At 40.5% G+C, this 25901-nt stretch overlaps 1 protein-coding gene across 2 annotated transcripts in view; it reads left to right on the top strand.

Annotated features, from left to right (window-relative positions):
* The first annotated feature begins 2817 nt into the window (after window positions 1-2817).
* Window positions 2818-25901, top strand: part of insyn1 (inhibitory synaptic factor 1) — a 206010-nt gene continuing 182926 nt past the window's right edge. The window contains exons 1-2 of one of the 2 annotated variants that reach the window (XM_034186715.1): window positions 2818-3428; window positions 3798-5351. In XM_034186715.1, coding sequence (XP_034042606.1) covers window positions 5208-5351 — 144 coding nt within the window. In that variant the 5' untranslated portion in view covers window positions 2818-3428; window positions 3798-5207. The other variant, XM_034186708.1, reaches the window with a different exon arrangement.

The raw sequence follows: 25901 nt of genomic DNA, 5'->3' as shown, positions 1-25901 counted from the left end.
ATGTTACTCTATGAGACACAAAGAACTCAAGAGTTAACTGCTTCTTGTGTCCACTGAACCAAAATGTCTATTCAGAGCTAAATGTTTACCTCGTTAAATGTATTAAAACTCATATACATTTTTTTTTTAACATTTTAGTTATCCTTACCTTAGCCCAGCTGTCCTCCTCATTGCACTTCTAGCTATGCCACAATGTGCAAACAAATAGAGTGCCTAGTAGTATGATGTTATTCCCTCTTCAAGAGCACGGTCTTTCAGTTTGAGAGCACAATTTGTTAATTTTAATTAAATAATTTTAATTAATTTTAAGATCCAACAACTTCTTCTCATTCAGATCTTCTTTTGCTCTGGAATGCGAATCACACTGCTTCTTTAAAACCTAGTATACAGGAGCAGTTTGTCATGCATGGAGACAGTGCCATCTTGTGACCACAGATAATCCAGTATTTTTTCATGTATAAATTTCTTCAAAATATAAGTGGTACAACCAGCCAAACAAGTCAAATAAAATAAAATTAAGGAAATAAATGAAATAAAATAAAATAAATATTCAGGAAAATACATTAACTGTCACTGCCAATGTATGTATGTATATTTAGCCATACATCCACTAGGGGGTGCTGCGCAGACTCAAAAGGTTTCTGACATCAAACATGGGGATTGTTAGAAAAGTCATAATAATGTCTACTGCAAACAAGATAAAAGAAGAGACAGCAATGTGGAATAACTAACATGGCCTGTTAGGCCATTAAATAATTCATGACAAGAGTTTGTAAACTCATAAAAATTTTACAGTGTTAAATTCATTGGTGTGTCCTTTTCCCAAAGTCGTGTCTTGCTTGAACTACCAGCTGCATTACCTCCATGATTTCCAGTGGTACTACTGTATGCTCCATATTCTTATGCTTTCAGACAATTCTGTACTTTAATGTTTCCCATAATTCCTCTGGTGGTGCCTCGGGCTTCCCAGAATGCACCGTGGTGCCAGCAATGCCTCATAGCGCATGTAAACAATGATAAGCGCAGATGTGGATGGTATTAATCCAAAGTTAACGGGTGATTATGATGATGACACATTCTCCCAAGTTGAGAGGGTTTGGTAGAGATGGTGTAGCAGCTGTGATGGACTTCTGCTGTGCCCCGATGTTGTCTTGTTGTCCATACTTCATGAGGTGTGTTTACATTGTGCCTTGAACTGGAACTCTGCTGAAACCGACCTGCTGCTTCAGTCACAAGCCGCAAGATGGCGCGAGATTCACAACTGTGAAACACCGAATGGACACAAATACAATGGAAAGGAACATAGAAGCCAGATCACCCAGAAGAATCCATACAAACACTAAAACATGCAAGTCAGGTTAGGTGAAACAGAAACTCTAAATTGACCACGGGTGTGAGTAAGAGTGTGAATCCATTTGTCTGTCTGTATGTGTCAGCACTGAGATGGGTTGAAGCCCTTGTCCAGGGTGTACCCTGACTTTTGCCCAATGACCACTGGGACAGAAAATGAAAGATTGAATAAATTTTTTCAGGAATTTTTTATTTTTCAAAGGTTCAATCATGGACATTTTTGCGATACGGACATAACAGTTTTCTTTCATTCAAACAATAAGGATTTATTGAATACACAACACATTTTATTATTATTATTTTTTCATTTATTTGAACATTGATCTAAAATCTTTTTCAAATGTTACATCAGTTTTGTGACCTAAAAACTTTGGTAAGCCCATTTCTAACACCAATACAGTTCATCCACATGAATAAAAGTGTATATTCATTAAAGATCTGAGGAATTTCTCAAAACACATTTCATACTTTAAGCATTAAAGCCAAACTGTATCTTTTGCACAGTGTTCTAGACAAATATATATCTCCCACTCAGAATGCTGAGATTGTTCTGGACATTTTAAGGTGCAACACATGGGCTTGATACAAAAATAAATCACTTTAACAGGGGAATTACTGAATGTATGGTAAAATGACCTGGATGCGCAAACAAATCCTTGGACCCCAGAGGCTTAAAAGACTTATTTTGAATCAGGTACCACCTGCAGTACCTTCAAGGCCCATCAGGGTGCTGCAGACCACACTTTGGCAGTCACTACTGTAGAAGGTTAATGCCTGTAGCTATGTAGCTATTTCATAGCCTTATCTTCAGAGGTTCTGAATTAGATTGTGTGAAGTGTGACTGCTAACATCAGCTAATCTGTAACTTTTGCTTTGAGTTACAGGGTAACCAGCGCCAAGTTTACTATCTACAATCCTGCTAGTACAAACCACGCAGGACCATGGAAGAAATATATCTCCACCAAAAATCCACTAAACATGAATCATCTCTGCATTCCTCTTTACTACCGGCTGTTCAGTGTTTTTCTGCCAAGGCAATCTGCACCTATTCCTCAAGAACATGTCATCATGAATTCTCTCGGCTGTTCCAGTTCCACTATCTTAGTGAGAAATCTAATTTCATGTTGTGATGTGGTTATGCTGGCCGGTGGCTTGTGTTGGAGAAAAAAAAAACAAACACCTGATGAAGTGCACAGGAGAGAAGGGAAGAAAATGCATGCAAGTCTTCCCTCCTCATCTCGTTTTGTCAGTTGGATGAGGTCATCAAACACCAACCTGCTTTGTATGTTAATGAAATAACAGCCAGAGGACTTTTTTTGTTTGTTTGTTTGGAATGCCCTCATTCCCTGGGGGGGAGTTTTCTGGCAGCGCTGGGCAGACTTTGTCTTGATTTAGGAGTGATAGAACTGTGACAAAGGAGAGATGGGCAGCGTGAGAGGAGGCAGTGAGGGAGTTTTTGATGCCAGGAAAAGACAGCAAAGGAGAGGTAAGTAGAAGAACGAACAGCATAGTGGCAGCGCTGTGCCTTTAAAAGCGCCGGGCCCCTCCTCCACGGAGCAGAGCAGCACAGCCAAGTGATGCTGGCAGGATCCTGAGCCCCACGATAAACTCTGGCATCAGCTTCCCTTCATCCGGCAGTCAACGAGGACACAGTGAGGGCGCCGGGGCAGAAAGACAGTTGGGGGGGGGACGGCGGGAGAGAGCTTGGAGAGATCGAGAGAGGGAGAGGTGAGCTGGAAAGACAAAGAGGAGAAGCTGTCATCGGGAGTGCTCAGGATCCCACCTGCCTCCTGGTGTAAGCAGCGCTGATGTGGATGACGGCTGGTTTTCAGCAGTGGCATGCTTATCTGAATGATGGTAGCAGCCTCTGCAGCGGCGTCAAAATCTGGAGCAGGACCTCTCTTCACTGCTGTTAGTCATCTTCAGCCTCTTCAGAGTGCTATCAGGGTCATCCACCGCTCCCATGCCTCCTCCTCTACCTCCTCCACAGCTTCATCCTCCAGTTCTACTCCTCCTCTGATGAGCCACAGCTTCAGAGTGAAATAACCCTGCTGATAGAAGCTGTCTCTGTCAAGGCAGTAAGTAGGGGAGGGAGGGAGAGAAGTGAGTGAGAGAGAGAGTGAGAGTGAGAGAGAGAGAGAGGGAGGGGTAGAGCAGTTTGAAGGTGTTAGTGTGTGCACAGGAAGGGCTGAGGTTGCGTGGAACTTGGATGCTGAGCTGTAGACAAAGTGATGTGCAGCAAAGGTGAGTGTGTTTCCAGAGGAGAAGGCGAGTGATGCATTTTAACAAGCGCTACAAAAAATGAGTTCATCCCTCTCTTCTTCACTCCATTGTTGCATGTTTGGCTTCAGCGAGGCCGGAAAAGAACGCCGGAATGGACGCTGTGAGGATGAGAGGAAAAGCGCATTAGAAAATAAGTGATTGCTTTCTGCACTCTGTCTCTCCAGGTGCCCTGTGCGGTTGGCCAGCACACCCTGTGGCCGTGGCATTGCCCCGTATTCGTCGTGAAGCCGTCTACCCTGCTGCTCCACTGGAGCTCCTGGGTGAAGCTTGCACGGGATTTATCAGGTCCTGCCTAATGGGAAAGAACTCGCCACCTCTCTGAAAAGACTCCACATAGAAAACATATGCCACACGGATAAGAAGTAAAATAATTATCCAATCACAGCACAAGGAGGCAGACCAGGTTCCCTTAGCAACAACTGAAGACGAGGAGAGAATCCTCTTCTCTTTTTTCTGCCTTGTTGGAGCTTTTTTGGGGGGCGGGGGAGCACACCCTTGTGGACTGCTGTGGGTCAGTGTTCATGAGAGAAGGGTGTTGCATAAGACAAGCTGCCAACAAAATTCCACAGGAAGGTGCTCACTCGCCGCCAACCTCCCAGCCGCTTGTACCGCTTCAGCTGCGCCGTGATGTTTTGTTATCCCTCCACAAATTCTCATCACAAGTGACGTTCCGCTGGCTTAGAAATCAATTAATTCTGATCCCACGCCAACTGGAATAAGCCCAGCTTTGGGGGAGATTGGACAAATTATGAAAAGACCCACACCCATACACCTACGTTCTGCCTTTTCACGGACAAGCGATAAAGGACAAGGCGATTAAGTCTTCATCTGCAAAGAAAACTGATGCAAAGCCAAATTTACTATAATGCGAGTTTCTATTGAGGTTCCTTTTTGTTTTGTACACTTGTCCACACTGAGGAGCTTCATTTCAGAGGCAGATCTTACCTCTGCTGGACATCAGTAATGTAGAAAATTATAATTTTTAAAAAGCGGGCTACTGCTGGAAGTTGCATTTTTTTAAAACTTGTGTGAAATAGGCTATGCTAAGAGGTCAACGTAAGCCTTGCTTTTCACATTTCTATGTTAGCCTGCCATTATGCCACTGTGTTTCACCACTAAAAATGACTGTACAGGACAAAAAGGACATTCCCTGCGCAGACAGGAAATTTAAATAGCATCGCCGTGGGAGCAGTTTTAGACGTACACACTGACACGAGATGAGTTGGCTCAACACGATTATGTAAGAGTCTGAGACCAGCTTTAGTCTATTTTCCCTCTTTATTTTCCATGGATTTACTGTGCTTGACTCCTCAGAGGCTTGTTTTCACATTATTTTTGGAAGCATTAATCAGAAGGCATGAATGTCAGAGTGTGACCCCGTGCCGAGAGTGTGGGCTAGGCAAGGTGTTCTGGCTGCCCAGGTGCTTTTAAGATGTTGAGGTCTCCCTGCGTGGCTGGGGCCCCTGTTTGGATTAGTAGCACTGAGGCTCCTTGTAGCCAAAGACATGGACCCCGACTCGGCTCCCCCACGCCCTCAGCCTGCTGGCCACTGGCCCCACTCTGCCCTGTAAAGGATGTCCCTCAGCAGAGCTCCAGCCCAGGACACCTCTGAGACCCCCAGCCCGAGAGAACGTATCCGAAGCCACATGAAGATGGTGATCGACCAGCTGGAAGGCATTCTTAAAGAGCTCAAGGATGTGGCCAAGGAACTCCGGGAGGTGAGGTTTGAAATCAACAAACACATCAAGGTTTAGGATAATGAGGATAAAGTGAAAGAAAGGAATGTGGAAAGGAAGAAAGGGAGGCAGGAATAAATAGGTGCCAGGTGGGGTGTGCTTCTTCAGGAGTCTATTTAATTAAGTGCAAAAATCTTTTCGCAGCATGGAGATTTTAAGATTGGAATGCCGAGAGATCTCGCTTTTGTTTTTGTCGCAGGTTAACAGTTGCTTATCTCAGACGTCTTTCATGTGTTCAGTGATGTCTTACGGGAACTGCATTTAGATGGGAAGAGCTGCTGAGGAGAAGCATGAAAAGGCCCACAGAGGGTGGCTTAGATACAAAAAAAATGGTTATGCAACCATTTTATTAAGGTGGATTACTACTGCACTTACTGTACTTTACAACTGTCATGGTAACATGGGTAGGGTATAAAGACTTCTTTTGCTATTTTCTGACTTACATCTATTCATAAGTGAATGCCAAGAAAGTAAAAACCAACATCATCCAGTATCTTTGGGATCTTCCCCTTGCAGTGTCCTTAACGCTGAACATTTGTCTTGCAGAGATAAAAGCAGATGGACAGGCAGAGATAAATGAACACTGAGTTCTGTTTGACTCATTCCACTTCATGAAAGCACAACACAGCATGAACCTTTCTAGTGTGCATGTGCTTGAAGTGACATAACGTCCGTTTCCACCTCCAGACATAGACCTACTTTGCAGATGTTGCAAACATTTCTAGGAATGGGCCCGTAATGGACTTTTTCACCCGTTGTGTCTCCATTGGGGCTCATGAAGCTACGTATCCAGTGACGTAATAATTCTGTGACAATTTCGGCCAAAATGCCAGTTCCCTCATTACTCTTTCACAACTCGAATCTTCACTGGACCTCTTTCGTCAAGAAGAAACTAACATCTACCATGCATCCTCATCGGTCCATCTGCCGCCACTGCTGTCTATATTTCTATGTTTCTGATCTTCTGGTCTTGCTTTTGTTTTGCTAGTCTGGCTTGGTGCTTGTTGATGTGTTCTCCCGACTTAATTACCAAATTTAAGGTTTATCAGAGTAGCTCAAAAGTGCCTACCCTGGAACAGGGACTTATCTCGTCTCCCAAAAAGGCCCCAAAAATCACCTTTCAGGAGTTGTCCATGAGGTGGAGACATGAAAAGATGTTAGTTCCCCATAAAATGTCCTGCAAGTTCCTGCATAGGAAACAGACTTATAACAAATATGTGCACATGTAATGAGGGGGGGACTATGGACAAAGTGCCATAATTCACTCCATCACTCCTGACTCTGTCCCACTCACCTGCTTTATGTACTTGCACAGTCGAAGGTGCAAGGGCACAGCTCACCGTGCACCTTCCCTCTGGTGAGCACGAGAAGGCACTGTGCGCAGGAGTGATTGATGATTATGGGACAACTGCAAGTGGAATAATGCTGGCTAGAGCTATTTATAAACAAAAACAAAGGCCTGTGCCTCTGCCAGCTCCAGCACATATTGCCATTCTTATCCCAGACCCAATTAGAGAAGCCTCTACACAGCGGCTCAAATGTCTTTTTTTTTTCCTTTTTTTATTAGTAAACAAATTAGTAGTCTAACCAGATCCTTACTCTGGATGGCATTACCCTGACCTCTAGTAATACTGTGAGAAATCTTGGAGTCATTTTTGATCAGGATATGTCATTCAAAGCGCATATTAAACAAATATGTAGGACTGCTTTTTTGCATTTACGCAATATCTCTAAAATTAGAAAGGTCTTGTCTCAGAGTGATGCTGATTCCCATGATGCACTGAGTGTTTCTTTCTCTTTTTGCTCTGTATGCACCACTCTGCATTTAATCATTAGTGATCGATCTCTGCTCCCCTCCACAGCATGTCTTTTTCCTGGTTCTCTCCCTCAGCCCCAACCAGTCCCAGCAGAAGACTGCCCCTCCCTGAGCCTGGTTCTGCTGGAGGTTTCTTCCTGTTAAAAGGGAGTTTTTCCTTCCCACTGTCGCCAAGTGCTTGCTCACAGGGGGTCGTTTTGACCGTTGGGGTTTTTGCGTAATTATTGTATGGCCTTGCCTTACAATATAAAGCACCTTGGGGCAACTGTTTGTTGTGATTTGGCGCTATATAAATAAAATTGATTGATTGATTAGTAGAGCACTATCCTGCATATTGAAATGTTTTAGAATCACACTATCTGCAGTTGTAGTCACGACTCTAGTATCAATATCCTGTGATTAGCTGACCTGTGAGGCTGCAGACTGTATCAAAGGGAAGTTGAAGAAACAGAATTAGTGCGACACTGTCTGATGTGTGCATGCCTAATGTTGCATAAAGGCTCTCATTTTGTCCACCAGAAAGAATCACCATAACAGATAACAACTGTCACATAAATAAATGATGAACTGCTGTGTGAATGTATTGACAGATATAACTCAGTGAGGAAGCAGTAATAACTGATTAGCACCCACAAGGTCTCTGGGGAACTGCGATTACTTCAGTACTGTCACGAGTTCAGCTTATACTGCAAAGTCCAAGACTACACAGATATGAGAAATTAATGTATGGATTTCGTCAACTGAGATCACAAAATGTCAGCTTCCCCATGGGTGGGTCCAGAAGGTGACATTGGGCCTCATGTATCAATGTTGCGCACTTGTGGCGTAAATTTACGGCGTAAACTTGAAATACACCAAAGTCGCCATGACATGTATCAAGCAGTGCGCACCTGCCCATTTCTGGCATATGCCTGACGTGATCTTGATAAATGCGGCGGGTGGAAACGATCGTAATTATAATAAACACGCCCATAAATATTCAGACTCCGCTTCAGACACACCCTCATTTTACGACACTGAAGCCGGGAAGACGGCAATGAAAAAGAACTTCACCAGTCACGACGTGTGCCAATAGAGCGTCAAAAGCGGCCGTCGTATCAATTGTTTTGTATATAATCAATAAAGTGTTACAGTGGCCCCTCATTAATCGCTGGAGTTACGTTCTAAAAAATAGCCCGAAATACGCGAAACCGCGACGTAGTCAGCGTTATTTTTTACAATTATTATAGACATTTCAAAGCTGTAAAACCCTTCACTACACAGTTTATACACTTTCTCAATCAGGCATGAACATTTTCTCACTTTTCACTCGTGTGTAAACACTCAAAGTTCAAACCTTAGTAGGAAAATAATACCAAACTGTTTTCAGGCCCAAACATTTGTTTGAGAAATAAAAATAGAAAGTTTTCCTATAAATAATTATGATGGCATTAGAATAACGAATTAATTTAACGATCAACGAACGAGGTCGGACACATAAGAAATTATTAATAGTGACTGACCAGTATGTCACAGATTGGGCCTCTGTGTCCTGGTGCTGCGCCTTTTTCCCACTCACAACCTGGCTGCCAGCAGGTGTTTGTTTCCGTGTGACAAACACAGTTATGAGTAGTTGTTGGCGCTCTTTTTTCTTCTGGGCGACAAGATTCTTATAAACAGATACACAGAACACAGAACACTGTAAAAAAAAGGCATGCAAAATTGGACTAAATACTCCGTGAGACTCCAAGGCCACGACAGGTGAACGGCGTTATAGCGAGGGACCACTGTATTCTCTTTTCACGTCAATAATTCTTGACGTGGATATTTGCTCGCTCAATTAATAAGACACGCCTAATCTGTCAGATTTCTTATTTTTTAAATGTATTTCTGTATTTATTTTATTGTGACAAGCCGAATGGAGACGACAAAACCTGGTTGCAGCACGGGCGAATTAGGGAATGACGAAACTACAGTTGTTATTATCAACTGTCTTTGCGGTCAGCACTGTAGCCACGGATCGTGCTCCATAACAATCCCGCAAAAGCGGGATTTGTATTGATTATTATGTAGTATAATCAGGAAAGTGTTATTTATGTAACATATGCATTGATTTGTATAATGGCACTGTTTATCATGTTGATGATCTTCATTTTTATGTGGATTCCAGCGCTGGTTCATTTTGGTGTATACTTTATGCCACCTCTCAACCTGGTGTATATTTTCAGCGTAGCGTACGCCAACGACTACATTGATAAATGCCAAGTAGCGCAGCCGTTTTGGCGAACACCCCATATACGCTCAAATATCGCTGTACGCAACGTTGATACATGAGGCCCATTGGGTGGTATACACCAGTCTGGTAAGTGATCTGAGGTGCCACCCATTAACTGTAAACTATGATTGGCTATCTATCCACTGGCTAGACTTAGACTGAACTGTTTGATGATAATCTTCTATATGTCAATATAGAGGTGCAACAGTAAGTTAGTCCCTTCGGCTGTTCCTTGTTTTACTTGGGGTTGCCACAGTAGATCCGAGATGGAACATGCATGTTGCTTGGGCACAAGATTTATGCCGGGTGCCATTCATGATGCAGTGTCACATGATGTGGAGAATAGACAGGGGTGGCTTTGAACTGGCCACCAGCCAGAGATGCAATAATCATTATATGGCTATACCATGCTACATGCGCTCTGATTGGCTGATTTCCGCTCTGATATTTTCCCATATAGACCATTACCATGACAATTGGTCATGCATCAAATTCGTTACAAACCAGAAAGCTAAAAACACGATTAGAAAAATCAAGTTGAACATGAACATACTCCATAAATATTTAAACAGCATTGGAAAAAAACGCACAGACTGAAAGCTTACCAGCTAAAGACCAGACCAGCTGTTAGCAAGTTCTTTACAGAGGTGAAGTGAACACGTCTGACTATGAGCCCTAAAGCTTCAGCAGCTTTCATATTCAGGCCATACTGTAAGTTTGCATGTTTATATACTAGGTGCTGGTCATATAATTAGAATATCATGAAAAAGTTAATTTATTTCAGTAATTCCATTCAAAAAGTGAAACTTGTATATTATATTCATTCATTCCACACAGACTGATATATTTCAAATGTTTATTTATTTTAATTTTGATGATTATAACTGACAATTAATGAAAACCCCAAATTCAGTATCTCAGAAAATTAGAATATTGTGAAAAGGTTCAATATTGAAGACACCTGGTGGCACAATCTAATCAACTAATTAACCCTCTGGGGTCCGAGGGCATTTTTTGGACAGTTCACTCGCCTGGCATAAATGTTTTATTATTGCTGTTAATAGCTCTGCCTGCATCCCACAATCAAGTTTTATGTCTCTCTTTTTTCAGGACAACCTGTGCTTTCAGAATATATATGGTTTTGTTGTGTTTTATAAGTGTAATAAAGGTATACAATCAAAAATAGGCAAGGAAAAAATAAAGCGAAAAATAATTTTACACACACATTTATTCAAAACACACAGCAAACTATAGCAAAGAACTGTTTTGACACTTTATAAAGGTAATTAGAGGTATTGTGTGAAAGACTGTACAACAAAAAGGTTAAAAAAATAAACACAAATGCACATTTATTTTGATATTTTGATATAGTAAACAGTGCTTTACACAGAGAAAGCAACAGAGTTAGCCAGTAACATTCACATGCAAACTAGTGGAGCAACCCTGATAGTTACACTCTCTTTGTTTGAGCACGTGAGATTGTCATCAGAGGCTTTCCGTCTGCTTCATTGATCACTGTGTGTAATGGTGCAGGGCGCAGTGAGTATGTACTAATAGTATGTACTCATTGGAGCACCCAGGGGGCTATTCAAACGGACCAACTAGTAATATATCACTTCTGAAAATGATCTTTGGCTTTTCACGTGAGGTAAATCTGCCCTACGATTGGATTTTGGAAAACCATGTGACGGTGAACCAATTCCGATTGGACACTCACATTGCGCACGTTTTATGAACATGCGCAATGTTCTCCTCATAGAACACAGGTTCTATGAGGAGTACAAAGATAGCCGATGGCTGGCTCGAACGTCCGCGGAGTTAACTTTTCAGCAAAAAAAAAAGTAAGTTTCTATCTCATATCATTCAAAAGTTATTTATAATGTAGTAAAGCTTGGTCTTATCCGTCGTATACGACGGCGTCGGCCCCAGGGGATTAACTCAAACACCTACAAAGGCCTTTAACTGGTCTTTCAGTCTAGTTCTGTAGGCTACACAATCATGGGGAAGACTGTTGACTTGACGTCTTGCCTGGGCTAAAGACAAAAAGGACTGGACTGCTGCTGAGTGGTCCAAAGTTATGTTCTCTGATGAAAGTAAATTTTGCATTCCCTTTGGAAATGAAGGTCCAAGAGTCTGGAGGAATTGAGGAGAGGCACAGAATCCATGTTGCTTGAGGTCCAGTGTAAAGTTTCCACAGTCAGTGGTGGTTTAGGGTACCATGTCATCTGCTGGTGTTGGTCCACTGTGTTTTTTGAGGGCCAAGGTCAACACAGCCGTCTACCAGGAAATTGTAGAGCACTTCATGCTTCCTGCTGCTGACCAACTTTATGGAGATGCAGATTTCATTTTCCAACAGGACTTGGCACCTGCACACAGTGCCAAAGCTACCAGTACCTGGTTAAGGACCATGGTATGCCTGTTCTTAATTGGCCAGCAAACTCGCCTAACCTTAACCCCATAGAAAATATTGTGAAGTATAGTATTGTGAAGAGGAAGATGCGACACGCCAGACCCAACAATGCAGAAGAACTGAAGGCCACTATCAGAGCAACCTGAGCTCTCATACCACCTGATCAGTGCCATAGACTGATCAACTCCATGCCACGCCGCATTGCTGCAGTAATTCAGGCAAAAGGAGCCCCAAATACATATAGAGTGCTGTACATGCTCATACTTTTCATGTTCATACTTTTCAGTTGGCCAACATTTCTAAAAATCCTTTTTTTGTATTGGTCTTAAGTAATATTCTAATTTTCTGAGATACTGAACTTGGGATTTTCATTAGTTGTCAGTTATAATCATCAAAATTAAAAGAAATAAACACTTGAAATTTATCAGTCTGTGTGTAATGAATGGATATAATATACAAGTTTCACTTTTTGAATGGAATTACTGAAATAAATCAACTTTTTCATGACATTCTAATTATATGACCAGCACCTTTATATGATAGCCATATGATAAACAGATCATTAACCTCACAGTTAATAATCTTTTATGCTAGTTTGGTCTTCTCATTTAGGCATCATACCACTTATCCTGCTTGTTAAAAAGCTGATTTAAGTTATGTTTTGTTTTTAACCCCTTGACGCCCCAATTTATATAGCTGTATATAAAAAAATGTTTTGTGTGTGTTTTTGCCTTTAAGTAGATGGTAAATAATGTTGAGATTATTAATTTCACTTTTGCACAAAAACTAGATAGTAATATTGGGTATTCTGGTAATGACTTTATGTTATAATGTTATAATAATAATGATGGTATATTGCAAATTTGCGACAACAGGCATACAGGACAATTTGGTAAGTTGCATATTTGAGTCAGAGATTGTAGCATATATGCGACGACGGGCGTTAAGGGGTTAATAAAGTAAAATAAATGTAATGTGTGTGTTTGTATGTGCACTTATACTTCATGTTATCGTATAATTCAATAATTGCCCCCCCCCTTCCTTGGGCCACCCCACTCAAATACGTCTCAACAAACCACCGATTACATCATACACACAAGAGCGGCTGCTCTTTTTGTTACAGCTAAAGGTCCAAAACTTGTCACTAATTTTCACAATGCAATAGAAAATGCATCAGTGATGATATCATTAAAAAAAAAAAAACTGTACATAGCTTTGTCAATTTCTATTTGCAGTACTTTGCTCCACAAATGGCATTTTGGTAGTGTTGAATATTAGTAACATTTAATTGTATTATGGATTAATATACTTCTTGTAGTTAGGTTGGAGAACAAACTAACTGTGATGGTTTGACTCATAAAGGAGTAGTTTTACTTAAAATGTATTTAAAAAGTCAAGGTACTATTTTATTTTCATTGCACAGTTTTACTTTGTTGGGATCGAGTCGGGATGTGTTGATTTACCACACATTTTACAACTGAAGCCTTCTTGACAACTCCAGATGTATATGGTGAATGGGTATGAATGTCCTTGAACCCAGGACCTTCTCCCTGAAGCAACCACACCAAGCACTTGCACAACTGTACTGCCCTTATATATATATATATATATATATATATATATATATATATATATATATATATATATATATATATATATATATATATATATATATATATATATATATATAATATTGGGGGGGGGGGGGTCACCAATTTTTGCTTGGAGTTATCACAGCGGATCCAGTATGGATCTCCATGTTGGCCTGGTACAAGTTTTACACCAAATGACTTCTTGCCACAACTGTACATGGATAATGGTGGAGTGTCCTTGAACAGAGGACGTTCTAACTGGGATGCAAGCACACTAACCGCTTGCACCACCACACTGTCCTTATTTCTTTTGGATTCTCCCTTATTTGCTTGGGGTCAGTGTTGTGGATCCAGTGTGAATCCACATGGGGATTTGACACATTTTACATTGGATGTCCTTCACTGTTGCATCTGCAAATGCATAGAGTAAGAGAATATGGCTCAGGTGGCCTTGAGTGCACAAACCACCATGCAGCAAAAATACCAAATATAAGTAATCTTTCAAAGAAATTACTTCATCATCTACTTGATATGAAATAATTCCCTTCAGCTGCTACCTTTTTTTTTCTCTCACGGCAACTACAGCAGATCCAAGGTGGGTCTGCAAGTTGATTTGGCACACGTTTTACACCGGATGCCTATCCTGCCGCAACTCCACAATACATGGAGAAATGTGGCAGGGGTGGGGTTTGAACCGGCAACCTTCTGTACTGAAACCAAGTTCACTAACCACTTGGACACCACTCCTGCTCATCATTTATTTGATGACACTTGCAAATTAACTTGGTAACCAAAGTGATTTAATTTTGAATGCAGTCATGATGATAATTAAATGGAAATGAAGCATGGTTTGAAAACAATGAACTGACCTTTTGTAGAGAGCATCACCTGCAGCCATACAGCCCAAATTGGTTTGTCTTCCTCATAAAGGCAATGGGAGGTTAAAAATGGGCAATAATTTATGTTGCTTTGGTGCCACCTTTTATCATCATCATTACTGAACATCCAAACATCCCTATCCCAAAAGACACATGCTGTCCCTGAATAACTTTTAATAAATTTAACTTCTTTTTTTTTTTTTTTTTTGCAATAGAGTTTGGATCACTATGAGCTGTGGTGAGGATACAAGATGTGTGTTTTCTGTATGAACTTTCCATAACACCCAGAAACTGAAGATAAAATCCGTGATGATGGTGGCATGGCAGCTGTATCATTTAAACAGTATTAAGTCTTGTGCTTAAACAGACTATATTTAAATTTACCAAACACTGTCAGTCAGTTTGGGAACAAAATTAGCATTTGCAAATGCTGAACAGAACAGCTGTGCATGGAACATTTTAAGCACTGAAAGAAAAGAAAAAAAAAATCATGTACATGTCAGTAATCATGTTGAGAAAAGTGCAAAACAGAACCTTCATATTTTTTATCTCGTCAGCTGCTGGCTCTTTCTCGCTTCACGGTTTGGTGTTTGGTCTCTTCCCTGTGTTTTGTTTGATGAGTTTTTGTTGGGCTTCTCCTGCAGCTCTGGTGAGCTGTAGGGATGTTGTGTTACCCCTGGTCAATGGAAGAGGGCCACTGGGTTGTGGGTGGTTTTGATATTAAGTTCAAGTTCAAGTTTATTTGCCATTTGCAGTATTAAAACCACATTGGAAAAATGGTGCAAGGAGCTCAAAAGTGCACTAGCAAGACATACACAAACAATAAAAAGACATAAAAGAACATAAAAATGCCATAAAAATGACAAAGCCACAAAATAATTTAAGATATATTTAAAACTAATCAAAGAGTGTTGATCATTGCTACGGCTTGTGGGAAGAAATTTTTTTATAACGTGATGTCCTACATTTAATAGACCGATAACGCCTACCCGAAGGTAGAAGCTCAAACAGGTCCCTGGCAGGATGCAGGAGATCCTTAGTAATAGCCAAAGACCGGGACTTAAGCCTTTTTTTGTAAATGTCCTCCAGGACAGACAGTTCCACACCAATAGTTCTACTGGCTGAACGAACCACTCTATTCAAAGCCTTCCTTTCTTTAGCAGTGGCATTTCCAAACCATGCAGTTATAGCATTTGTAAGAAGACCTTCAATGCAGCTGTGATAAAAATGTAATAGAATATTCTTGTTCAAAGTAAATTCTTTCAGCTTACGCAGAAAAAAAAGCCGTTGTCGAGACTTTTTAACAATTCCGTTGGTGTTATAATTCCAGCTCAAGTCATCAGATAATAACAATCCCAGAAATTTACAGTTTTCAGCTGTTTTCACCTCAGTGCCATTTAATATGATGGGAGCATAAGATTAATTTTTACTGATGTCAACAACCAACTCAAAAGTTTTTGCAGTGTTTAACTTCAAATTGTTTTCCTCGCTCCAGGAAACCACGTTTTGCACTTCAGATCTATACAAAGAGTCATCATGAGAAGAGATCAAACCAATAATAGTTGTGTCATCTGCATACTTAATTATCAAATTATTATGAAAGGACGCAACACAGATATGAGTTCTCTGTAGCTCTGCCTTAACATCTGTACCCCCCTCTAGTTTGTATGTCCTGTCAATGCCGCACAGTTGCACGTCATGCTGATGCATGACAAAAGGGTGGCTTTTTGGGTTAGGTGAAGTGAAGGGGTTCTGCCGTCATCAGTCTTGTAATTGGGGTGGACATCCATGACCTTCTTTCTTAGCTGGGTCTCTGTTGGTCCTGATTTTGAACCTATGGGCTGGGCTTTAGTACAATGGATGTAGGCTGTGAAAGGGGCATGGAGGGGCCTGTGGGTGTGGTACATTTGCAGAGGGAGTGACAGTTTTGGATAGGGGAACTGTATTTGGATGGTTTGCTGTTGTGTGGGTGGCTTTATTTGGTAGAAGCAGCATGTGTTTGGTGTTTGGGTATCATCTCTGGCTGCTTCCAGTATGATGGACTCTTTTGCAGTTGTGTCTTATGGCTGGTGTCTTTTTGCTCACGGCCCCTGCTGTTGGTCCTCCAGTTAAGATTCTACTGAGTTCACCATTTCTGGACCTATGCCAGTTCTCTTTTCTATGTCCTTAGCCCACAGGTACCTTCTGTATCTACTTGGTGTGAAAGACCGGTATTTTGAACGTTTTGCCAACTGTGCAGCCCTGAGCCTAGGCTAGCCTGGACTGGCCTGGGGGTGCCTGTGATCATTGCTCTTGGGGCCTGGGGCCCATTTGTGTGTCTGAGACTCCCTTGCCTTCTGGTCCTGTATCATTGTCCTGACCTCAGTACTGCAATACAATAGTCCATGGTGGTGATTAGATCAACAACCCCACCCCCACCCCACTGTGTTTGACTTGTCTTGATTGTTCCATCTTGCACACAAATTTGAAATGGGAATAATGACAGTGGCACAGATTGGGGAAAGGAAACAATAGTGAGCTCCACACCTTTAAATGGAACCACACTACAATGATGATGTATGTAATTATAGTGCAGTCATACTATAAGCACCCTGCACTGTATGTCTATGCTCAGCTTAAGACAAAAACACAGGAAGGCAATCAAAACCCACAAAATTAAACCCTCAAGTGAGAGCTGTGAATATGTGCTTGACAACGAGCAATTATTGACAGCAGAATAAAGCACATCTGGCACACAGAGTCTGCCTAAGGAGAGTGTGTCTGTACGTTTTCATCGTAATGCTGCAAGACTGAACTTCAGGTCTGAAGCCAAAAGTCAGCAGTAAATGGTGTCAGGTGAAAAATGTCTTCTAAATGCCAACTTATTTGAGCCAAATGTTACGTATTTAGACTTGGACTGAGTCCCCAAACTTTTTTTTTTTGCTTTTTTTGAATAATTGCATAATTTTTGAAATAGTCCATGTTCTTGATCAAGAATCATCAAGAATGTCTCAGGAACAAGCAGCAACCTTTTGTGGTAAAAAAAACAAAGTAAAACAACACTGTCGGGTGAAAACCTGCAATTCCTTGAATGGCCACTTGACGCTGGCTCAAAAAACAAGTCAGTCCCCATAAAAGCCTGTGTTATAAATACCAACTTTACAGCACAAATATGCTTCCAGCCTGGTACAAAGACTGTTTGAGTCTATATGTGACAGAGGTCAGCAGGAGTCACTATGCAATAGTAGTCAGTAAACCTCATTCTCCAATAGCTAATCAGACTCTGGCACCAGGTTTTAGTCTTCTGGTTAGAGCGTCTGCCTCCCTCACTGGAGATAGTGAGTTCATGTTCAGCGTGGAGCAAGTGTCAATGATCAGCAATGCAGAAGAGAGAGTACAGCCACTACATATAAAAGATAATTTTCTCATTTATGAGAACCAAATTTTTATATAACTCATCAGTTTTAGCTATTTTAGCCATGACATTATGAATAACTGAGCCAAAAGGTGAAGTTCTCGATCTACGTCACTTTTCTTTCCTACTCTCACCTATGGTCATGAGGGTCAGATCAGAGCCATTGCTCCTTCACATTGAAAGGAGCCAGCTGAGGTGGTTTGGGCATCTGCTAAGGATGCCTCCTTGGCATCTTCCTAGGGAGGTGTTCCAGGCACGTCCACCTGGGAGGAGACCCCAGGGAAGACCCAGGACTAGGTTGGAGAGATTATATCTCCACAGTGGCCTGGGAATGCCTCGGGATCCCCCAGTCAGAGGTGGTCAAAGTGGCACGGGAGAGGGAAGTCTGGGGTCCCCTGCTAGAGCTGTTGCCCCAGCGACCCGATCTCGGATAAGGGGTTCAAGATGAGTGATGAGTTATGAATAATTAAGGGTGTACTCGCTTTAAGTGACAGCTAGTGTGCCGGCTTAAGGGCCCTGCTAACAGAGGCAGCTAGCTTTTGTGGACTTGACTGTGTTTGTCTTTTTGAATACTTCATTACAAGAGATAACATGGCTTTCTGAACAGTTAATTGTACTAACAATCTAGCAAGTCTATGTTACTGTAGTTTCATTGAGAGAAATTTTAGTATTATTTAATTTGCATGTCAGTTCCATTAGGATGAATTTGCATGTATTGATAACTAGGTGATGTTAGGTACTGAAAGGTCTTAGTCATAGCTTTTAATACCCATACCCAAGTCACCCATTATATGTATAAATCAATCATCCAAATTCATGTGAAAGTGGGAGTTCATTATCGGATTATCTTTTCAGATAACTTTGAAAACCATTATCGGACTAATTATCTTCCGATAAATTTTTGCCTGATAACTTTTAGACCACTAACATGGTAAACAAAAGTGAACAGATGTGTAGTTCTACCCTCTGCAAACAGAGAAGAGCTGCTTCTAGGAGAAACCACTCTATTCTCTGCAGGCAAAGGAGAACTGGTCACCAAAAAAAAAAAAAATAATAATTTTTTTAACCCCAAAATGATATACGGCCAATATCACCCAAGTCATCCAGAGGCATACATTTTTAACTTATGGTTCAAATTTTAACCAAACTTATTTCGGACAAGTTATTTAAATTAATGTCACTTCTGAAGTTTTATAAAGTGAAAATATCAGATATATGTTTTAGTTTTAAAGTAATGTGCTACTTTTTAAGGTTTTAGTGTGGGGCATGTTGTGTCCTGGTGCGTTATGGGATAGGGTAATCTCAGTACGGTAATCTCAGTACGTTCACGACAGGAGAAATGATTAAATTCCACACATCTTAAACGTAGCAAGTAGCAACACAGATTATGTGGAATTTTGTGTTTGCAAGTTTTCAAGGTCTCTATTACCATCTTCAGGCCAGTAGTGTTCATGGCAGTATTCAAACTGAAGCTGGGCTGATATTTTCAAACCATGTGGAAACTCGTGTTTCCAGAAGCAAAACGTAAACAGAAGCTTTTTTTTTCAAATTTAATTTACAAAAACTCTCGATGGGAGACATCAAAGTTTAAAAAAAAAACAACAACAAAAAATACTGAGAACTGCACTGAGATGCTCTGATCGGGCTGCACTTTAACCGCTGCACATGGACAACACCATTAGCATCGCAACATAAAACTATTTTTATATTGTGCCTAAAACTCTCGTGAATATATTCTCTGGGTTCATAGATGTTGTTATTGCATTTGTTTTTTGTAAACATGCAAGAATCACGGGCTGTCTCTCCGTTATTTTCAATGGGAGCTGCTGTGAGCTACAATTGCTTCCTCATCATGTCGTTCTGGGGGAAAGTGAAGTTTGCTCTTTAACGTCTTGATTATTGTTTTTACAACACTGTTTGTTGTCTTTGTTCCAGACTAATATATATAATAATATATATGTCTGAAATTCGATTTGCGTTTATTAAATTCCACACAGATTAAATGTAGCAGACACGGATTATTTGTTATAATTGTTTTAGCAGGTTTTCAGGGTGTCATGCATGCAGTTTCTTATTAACGTGATGAATACATTTTTGTAGCATAATATTAATTTACAGGTCTGCTCTGTGTCAGCCTGATCCGATCAGATCTCAGAAGCTAAGCAGAGCAGGATCTGGTTAGTACTTGGATGTTAGACCTCTTTGGAACACCAGCGGCTGTGTGTGTTTCTCCAGGTGAAACTGGAGTTGCGTCAGGAAGGGCATCCGGCATAAAACTTGTGCCAATTACCAATGTGGATCTGGCTGTATCTGCTGTGGCGACCCCGAACAAAACTGGGAGCAGCCGAATGAACCACAACATGTGGATTCTCTATATGTTGTTTGACTGCAGCGACTCTCTGGCACGCAAGGGATTGTGGGATATGTCAATAGGGTGAATGGCAGTGTTCTATTTTGACACCAGTTATATCAGACGGTTATCTAATTACAACTTCGCTTTTTTTTTTTTGAAAATGCCTTTTTTTTACAAATAAAAAATGGCATATTTTACAAAAGCACATTTATCTGTAAACACCAGCACACGACACACCTCACATTAACGTGTTGGTTTACATAGAATGACTCATCCAATCAGTGTGAGCAGAGGCACATTTTACTCAGAATGCCATCTGTCTGTGTTTGTTACAAAACTTCAGAATTAGTGCATTTTCAACATTAAAAGATATATGTTATATCTTAACTTTGCACAAATGACAGAACTGACATTAATGGAGTTATTCTATCAGTATTCATTGTATTTATACACCAAACCATAACTCAGCAGGGCTTTATTTTCCAAGACCTCCACCTGACAGCAGTGCCGTGATTGGGTAGAGAGTTGAGCTGTGCTGGAAGCCATGTAGTAAACAGAAGCTTCCAGCAAGAGGCAGGATGCTCAAAGACAGAAGTCATCGCTTTTGATGCTTCCAAAAGCGATCGTGGTGTTAAAATTCAAAATCAGCTTGTTAGTAGTTATAAGTGTACCGGAGACAATACTGGAATTTATTGGTTATCTGTAACTTCCGATACATTTTTGGGGGGTTTATCATTTTATCTTTATCAAAGATAACTTTTCAGTTATCTAAAGTTATTTATTTATTTATTGTTATCTGTGCCCACCACTGTCCAAACGCTGGCAGTTTTTTTTAATCCTATTTTTTCAAGTACCAATTTTGGGGCACTTAAATGTTATTTTACAACAATAGTAACACAGCCAACACTGAGACTGGAACTAGAGAGCAACATTGGGATTGGGACCCAATGCAAACCTTACAGGAGCGGGTGGTCAGAACTTCGCAGCGGGCGGGAGTCACAGCGCAGCAAGTCTGTGTGTGTCTCTCGCTGTCACAATGCAATGAGTTACTGCATGCCTAGGGAGGGGTATCAAGAACCGGTTCCTTTCGGGTATCGTTAAGAAATGATTCGATCCAATGACATCAGTAACCTTTTTGCTTAACAATTCCCTTATCGGCCCTTCAGAGTGGCCATTGTTTTTTGGGGGTGTTTGTCAGGAAAATGATCATTTCTCTACATTGATTACAGACCCTGCAGCGGGTCTGTAATCAACTTTTCAGCAGCGCAGCTTTGCTTTGAACCTTGAACCAACTTAAGCAGTGATTCGCAGATCAAAGCAGTGCTTCGATCTGTGAAGCACTGCTTCACGCACCAGGTGCTTTGTTGATTCATTGTTTTATTTTGCTTTATCTTAATTGTTCCCCTCTAAAACCCTAAAGAGCATATGTCTGTGAGTAATATTTACCTTTTATGTTAAACAGACCTGTTTTGGTCTTCTGAAACAGTTGATAGATGTATTTTAGAACTTAAAAACAGGACTGATACTAATGCGTTAGCTTGTCTATGGCGTTTTCAGTGTTAAAGTTAGCATTAAGCTGTTTGCATCTCAGCACGTTTGTGTGCATGTTTTCTGTATAATAATTAATGGCTCAGCATTTGTTGTTGTAAAAGAGTCAAACTGTATTTTTTTATTTTTTTTTATTCATATATTAATAATAATAGCAACAACAACAGTAATAGTAATAATAAATAATGCTACAATACAATTTTAGAGAAAGAGACAAAAAACCTGATTAAACAAAACACAACAGAAAAGATAAAACCAACTAACAATGAAAATAAATAAATACATATAGAAATAAATAACTGTTTCCTGTGAACACCTCGTGACTCTTACACCTCCACTTCATCCCTGTTTTATTTCAATTTAATGACAATTTGTTTCGGTCAAACCATATTTTCAATTTGTTAATTTCTTCAGTGATAAAGAGCAGAATACTACTGGAATGAATTTAGTGAAACGCTATTTAAATCAAATGACACCTCTTTCCAAACACTGTAATATAAACAAAGTGCAATCGATCAAAACGTTCTTCCTCCCAAAATGAGACGTCCTGCACTGACGTGCAGCAGCCGGCTGAGCTCAGCTCAGAGGTGTGGAGAGACATTCATGCCAAAATGTCTGAAAGGAAATGGTTTTGACAAAAACTACATATTTTATTTATTTTTATTTATGTCCAGACATCAAGGATCCAGTGACCAATTTAAAATGTTGTTGACATAGAAAACCTGTAAAGCCTACTTTTAGTACACAGAAAATTCACAAGAGGTATCGATAAGGGAATCGATAAGGAATCAGATCGATAAGCGGAATCGACAATGGCATCGATATCAATAAAATCTTATCAATACCCATCCCTATGCATGCCCATATACGGGCATGCAGTAACTGAAGTTTCATAACCAAATAGTAACGCTATTCCTGATCAGTGCATCAAAAGACATACAAGCCAGGGGTTTAACGAAACAAACACTCCCATGAATTTTGTTATTAATAGCCTAAATGTCGCATTTTCTCTTGCGGGACGGGAGAATACACAAAATCAATGTATCTCTATTATTGTGCGCCCAGCGTTTCACAGATGCGGGTGGGACTGAACACACCCATTGTGGGACTGGGCAGGACTGTAACACCCGTTGCGAGTGCAGGTGGGAATGGTCAGAATTTCAGTGGGAAGAAGAATATAGTCCCACACAGGTCTCTAACTTAAACTATGATAAACGTGTGTTGCGTGTTGGACTCTCAAAGACAAATTCTTGGGTTGGCTAAAAGTTAGGTGGAGTCAGGCACTGCCACAATGGCGACATTTGAAGCCACCCCATTTGAGCTTCAAGTCTGCTTTTCCAAAAATCTGTGGGTTTGTCCAGTATGTATACAGTCTGCACTCAGTAACAGTGAGGATTTTGCTTTGCAAGCTTACTCCCCTGGCTGGCACCAAGGTAGACATAATAGCCAAAATAGGCGATCTATTGAATTACAATTCATCACCCACTAACGTGGCATGAGCCCACTGGCCTGGGTGATCAAATCAAAGCTTTAGTGCCGACGTGTCAGAAAAAACAGTTTAAATGACATGATCAGAGCAACTAACACGTGGTTCTCTTTCATGTCTCTGGCACAATTAAATGTCGCATTGTTAGAGCTCAGTATGGAGGGTAAGGCATCCAAACAGCTGGCCTTGGATCAGTCAGTCTGTCAGCCGGTAGTATCTTTTGATGTTGACAGAAAACAGTTATGACATGCTCACATGATGGGGCGCCATGGTGGCTCTCTGTGGAATATTGCCACAGCAGTGCCAAATAAAATCATTTCTAAACTCTGAGGTAGAGGGACAAACACCAGAATCATAAAAGGCTAATTTTGATGTTATTTTTAAAGGGCCATAGCCTCACATTCCCCTGCTGCTGTTACTGCTAAGCATGGTATTGAGCAAAAAAAAAAAAAAAAAAAAGTAAGAATACTTACAACATTTAACCATATGGGTTCCTTTAAAACCACTAAAATATACTACCGGGTTCATTCAAAATATTTGTCAGTATAAAGTACAATTGAATATGTATAATTAAAATAAATAGCATATCATTTTACAAGATAATATTTCAGAAAACGTGCTTATTTAACCAACGAATGGTGTTGACCAAGTGGCAACCTCTGATGTTGAAGGATTAATCAAACAATGAAGTGCCTAAAGCTTGCAGTGCCTCAAATGTCCACTTGAGGGTAATTCCAAAAACCATTTTGGGCGCTATATGGCTAGTTTTGCTATTCATGATAAATTTATAGCGGCTGAAATTTTCCTCTTCAGTACGAGTTATGAAACGATAAAGTTATAGATGTTGTCAAATTGAGAAGGGTTATCTGTGATAATATGGCTTTCTGTGTAGTTAATTGTGGTCCAGCATTTTCTATGAGTGAAATTTGGGCAGGACAAGCCACACCCACACTGTGCATCATGAGGAAAGCCCATATGGGTTTGCTTCTCCTGTGGGCAACCTGGGGCATCAGTTATAGCAGTGGTTCCTAAAGTGCCCTACAAATGGGCTATGACAGGTAGTTAATTAAATCCACCACCGAAGAAGGGCAGAGGTAATTCACCCCTGTTTGTTTATTTGTTTGTGAACAGTCAGTAATCCACATATATCATTATGAAATTTTTACAGAGGATTCATATCTTGATAGGCAAGAACTGATTCAGTTGTCAAGGTCAAAGGTCAAAGTCAGGAAAAATCTTGGAAATGGGAAAGATCCCTATCCTTTAACATTGAATGAATTTTCAAAAATTCCTAACTGTCAAAAAAGATCAAATTTCTTTCATATTTGAGAGTGCGATGTAGGATCATATCCTTCGGTCTTGTTTAACCCTCTGGGGTCCGAGGGCATTTTTGGACAGTTCACTCGCCTGGCATAAATGTTTTATTATGGCTATTAACAGCTCTCCTTGTTGTGTTTTATAAGTGTAATAAAGGTTTACAATCAAAAATAACAAAGTAAAAAGTAAAGCGAAAAATTATTTTCGACACACATTTATTCAAAACACACAGCAAACTATAATAAACAACTGTTTTGACACTTTATAAAGGTAATTTGAGGTCTTGTGTGAAAGACTGTACAACAAAAAAGTTCAAACAATAAACACAAATGCACATTTTGAACAATAAAGAGCGGCCCCTCTCCCTCACCTCATTGATATGGTAAACAGTGCTTTACACCAGAGGGAGAGAGCCACAGAGTAATCCAGTAACATTCAAATGCAAACTAGTGGAGCAATCCTGATAGTTACACACTCTTTGTTTGAGCACGTGAGATTGTCTTGCGAGGCTCCCCATCTGCTTTCACTTTCACTGTGCGTAATGGCGCAGGGCGCATTGGACGTGTTAGGGGGCTATTCAAATGGGCTAACTAGAAAGATAACTCCTGAAAACGATCTTTGGTTTATCACGTGAGGTAAATCTGCCCTACGATTGGAGTTTGGAAAACCATGTGACGGTGAACCAATTCCGATTGGACACTCATATTGCACACGTCATCACACAGCTTCTATGAGGAGTACAAAGATGGCCGACGGTGGATCGAAAGTCCGCGGAGTTAACTTTTCAGCAAAAAAGTAAGTTTCTATCTCATAGCATTAAAACAATTATTTATAATTTAGTAAAGCTTGGTCCCAGCTGTCGTATACGATGGCGTCGGCCCCAGAGGGTTAAAGTACCTCAAAGTGATACTTGAGTGAAAGTACAAGTATCTTACCATAAAATTACTTTGGTAAAAGTTAGTCTCCTTTAAAAATATTGCTTGAATAAAAGTCTTAAAGTATCCGACATTTACTGTACTTAAGTATCAAAGTAAATTTCTCATATAAAATGTACCTTAAGTAAAAGTATTGAGTAAAAGTAAAATCCAAAAGAAGAGGAGCATGAAACGGCATCACGAAAAGAAAGCCAGTGTGGTGTCTGGAGAAACCAGGAGGGGGCTTCAGCCCCTATAAAAGTCTGGATCCACCTCTGGCGGAGCAGTTGGTGTTGGTGACGGGATAAGTGAGCAACAGGTGGATGTATATAGCTGTAAATAAAGCTGCCGTTCTTTTTCTGAAGATGCACAGTCTTTTTCTTGGAAGACCTACACAGTGCTATTTATTTCAAGTAATCCAAATGTATGTACATACATACATGTAATCCACATGTATTCTTTCAAAGTAATCCTACCCAACCTTGTGTACATTTTAGACAAAGCAGAAACATCCCAATGGAGTGAAATACTCCATTATACAACTACTTTATGCCCTGTTTACACCGGACT

The sequence above is a fragment of the Thalassophryne amazonica genome, chromosome 2 (assembly GCF_902500255.1).
Source record: "Thalassophryne amazonica chromosome 2, fThaAma1.1, whole genome shotgun sequence".
Taxonomy (NCBI): domain Eukaryota; kingdom Metazoa; phylum Chordata; class Actinopteri; order Batrachoidiformes; family Batrachoididae; genus Thalassophryne; species Thalassophryne amazonica.
This window is presented reverse-complemented; position numbering and strand designations above follow the sequence as displayed.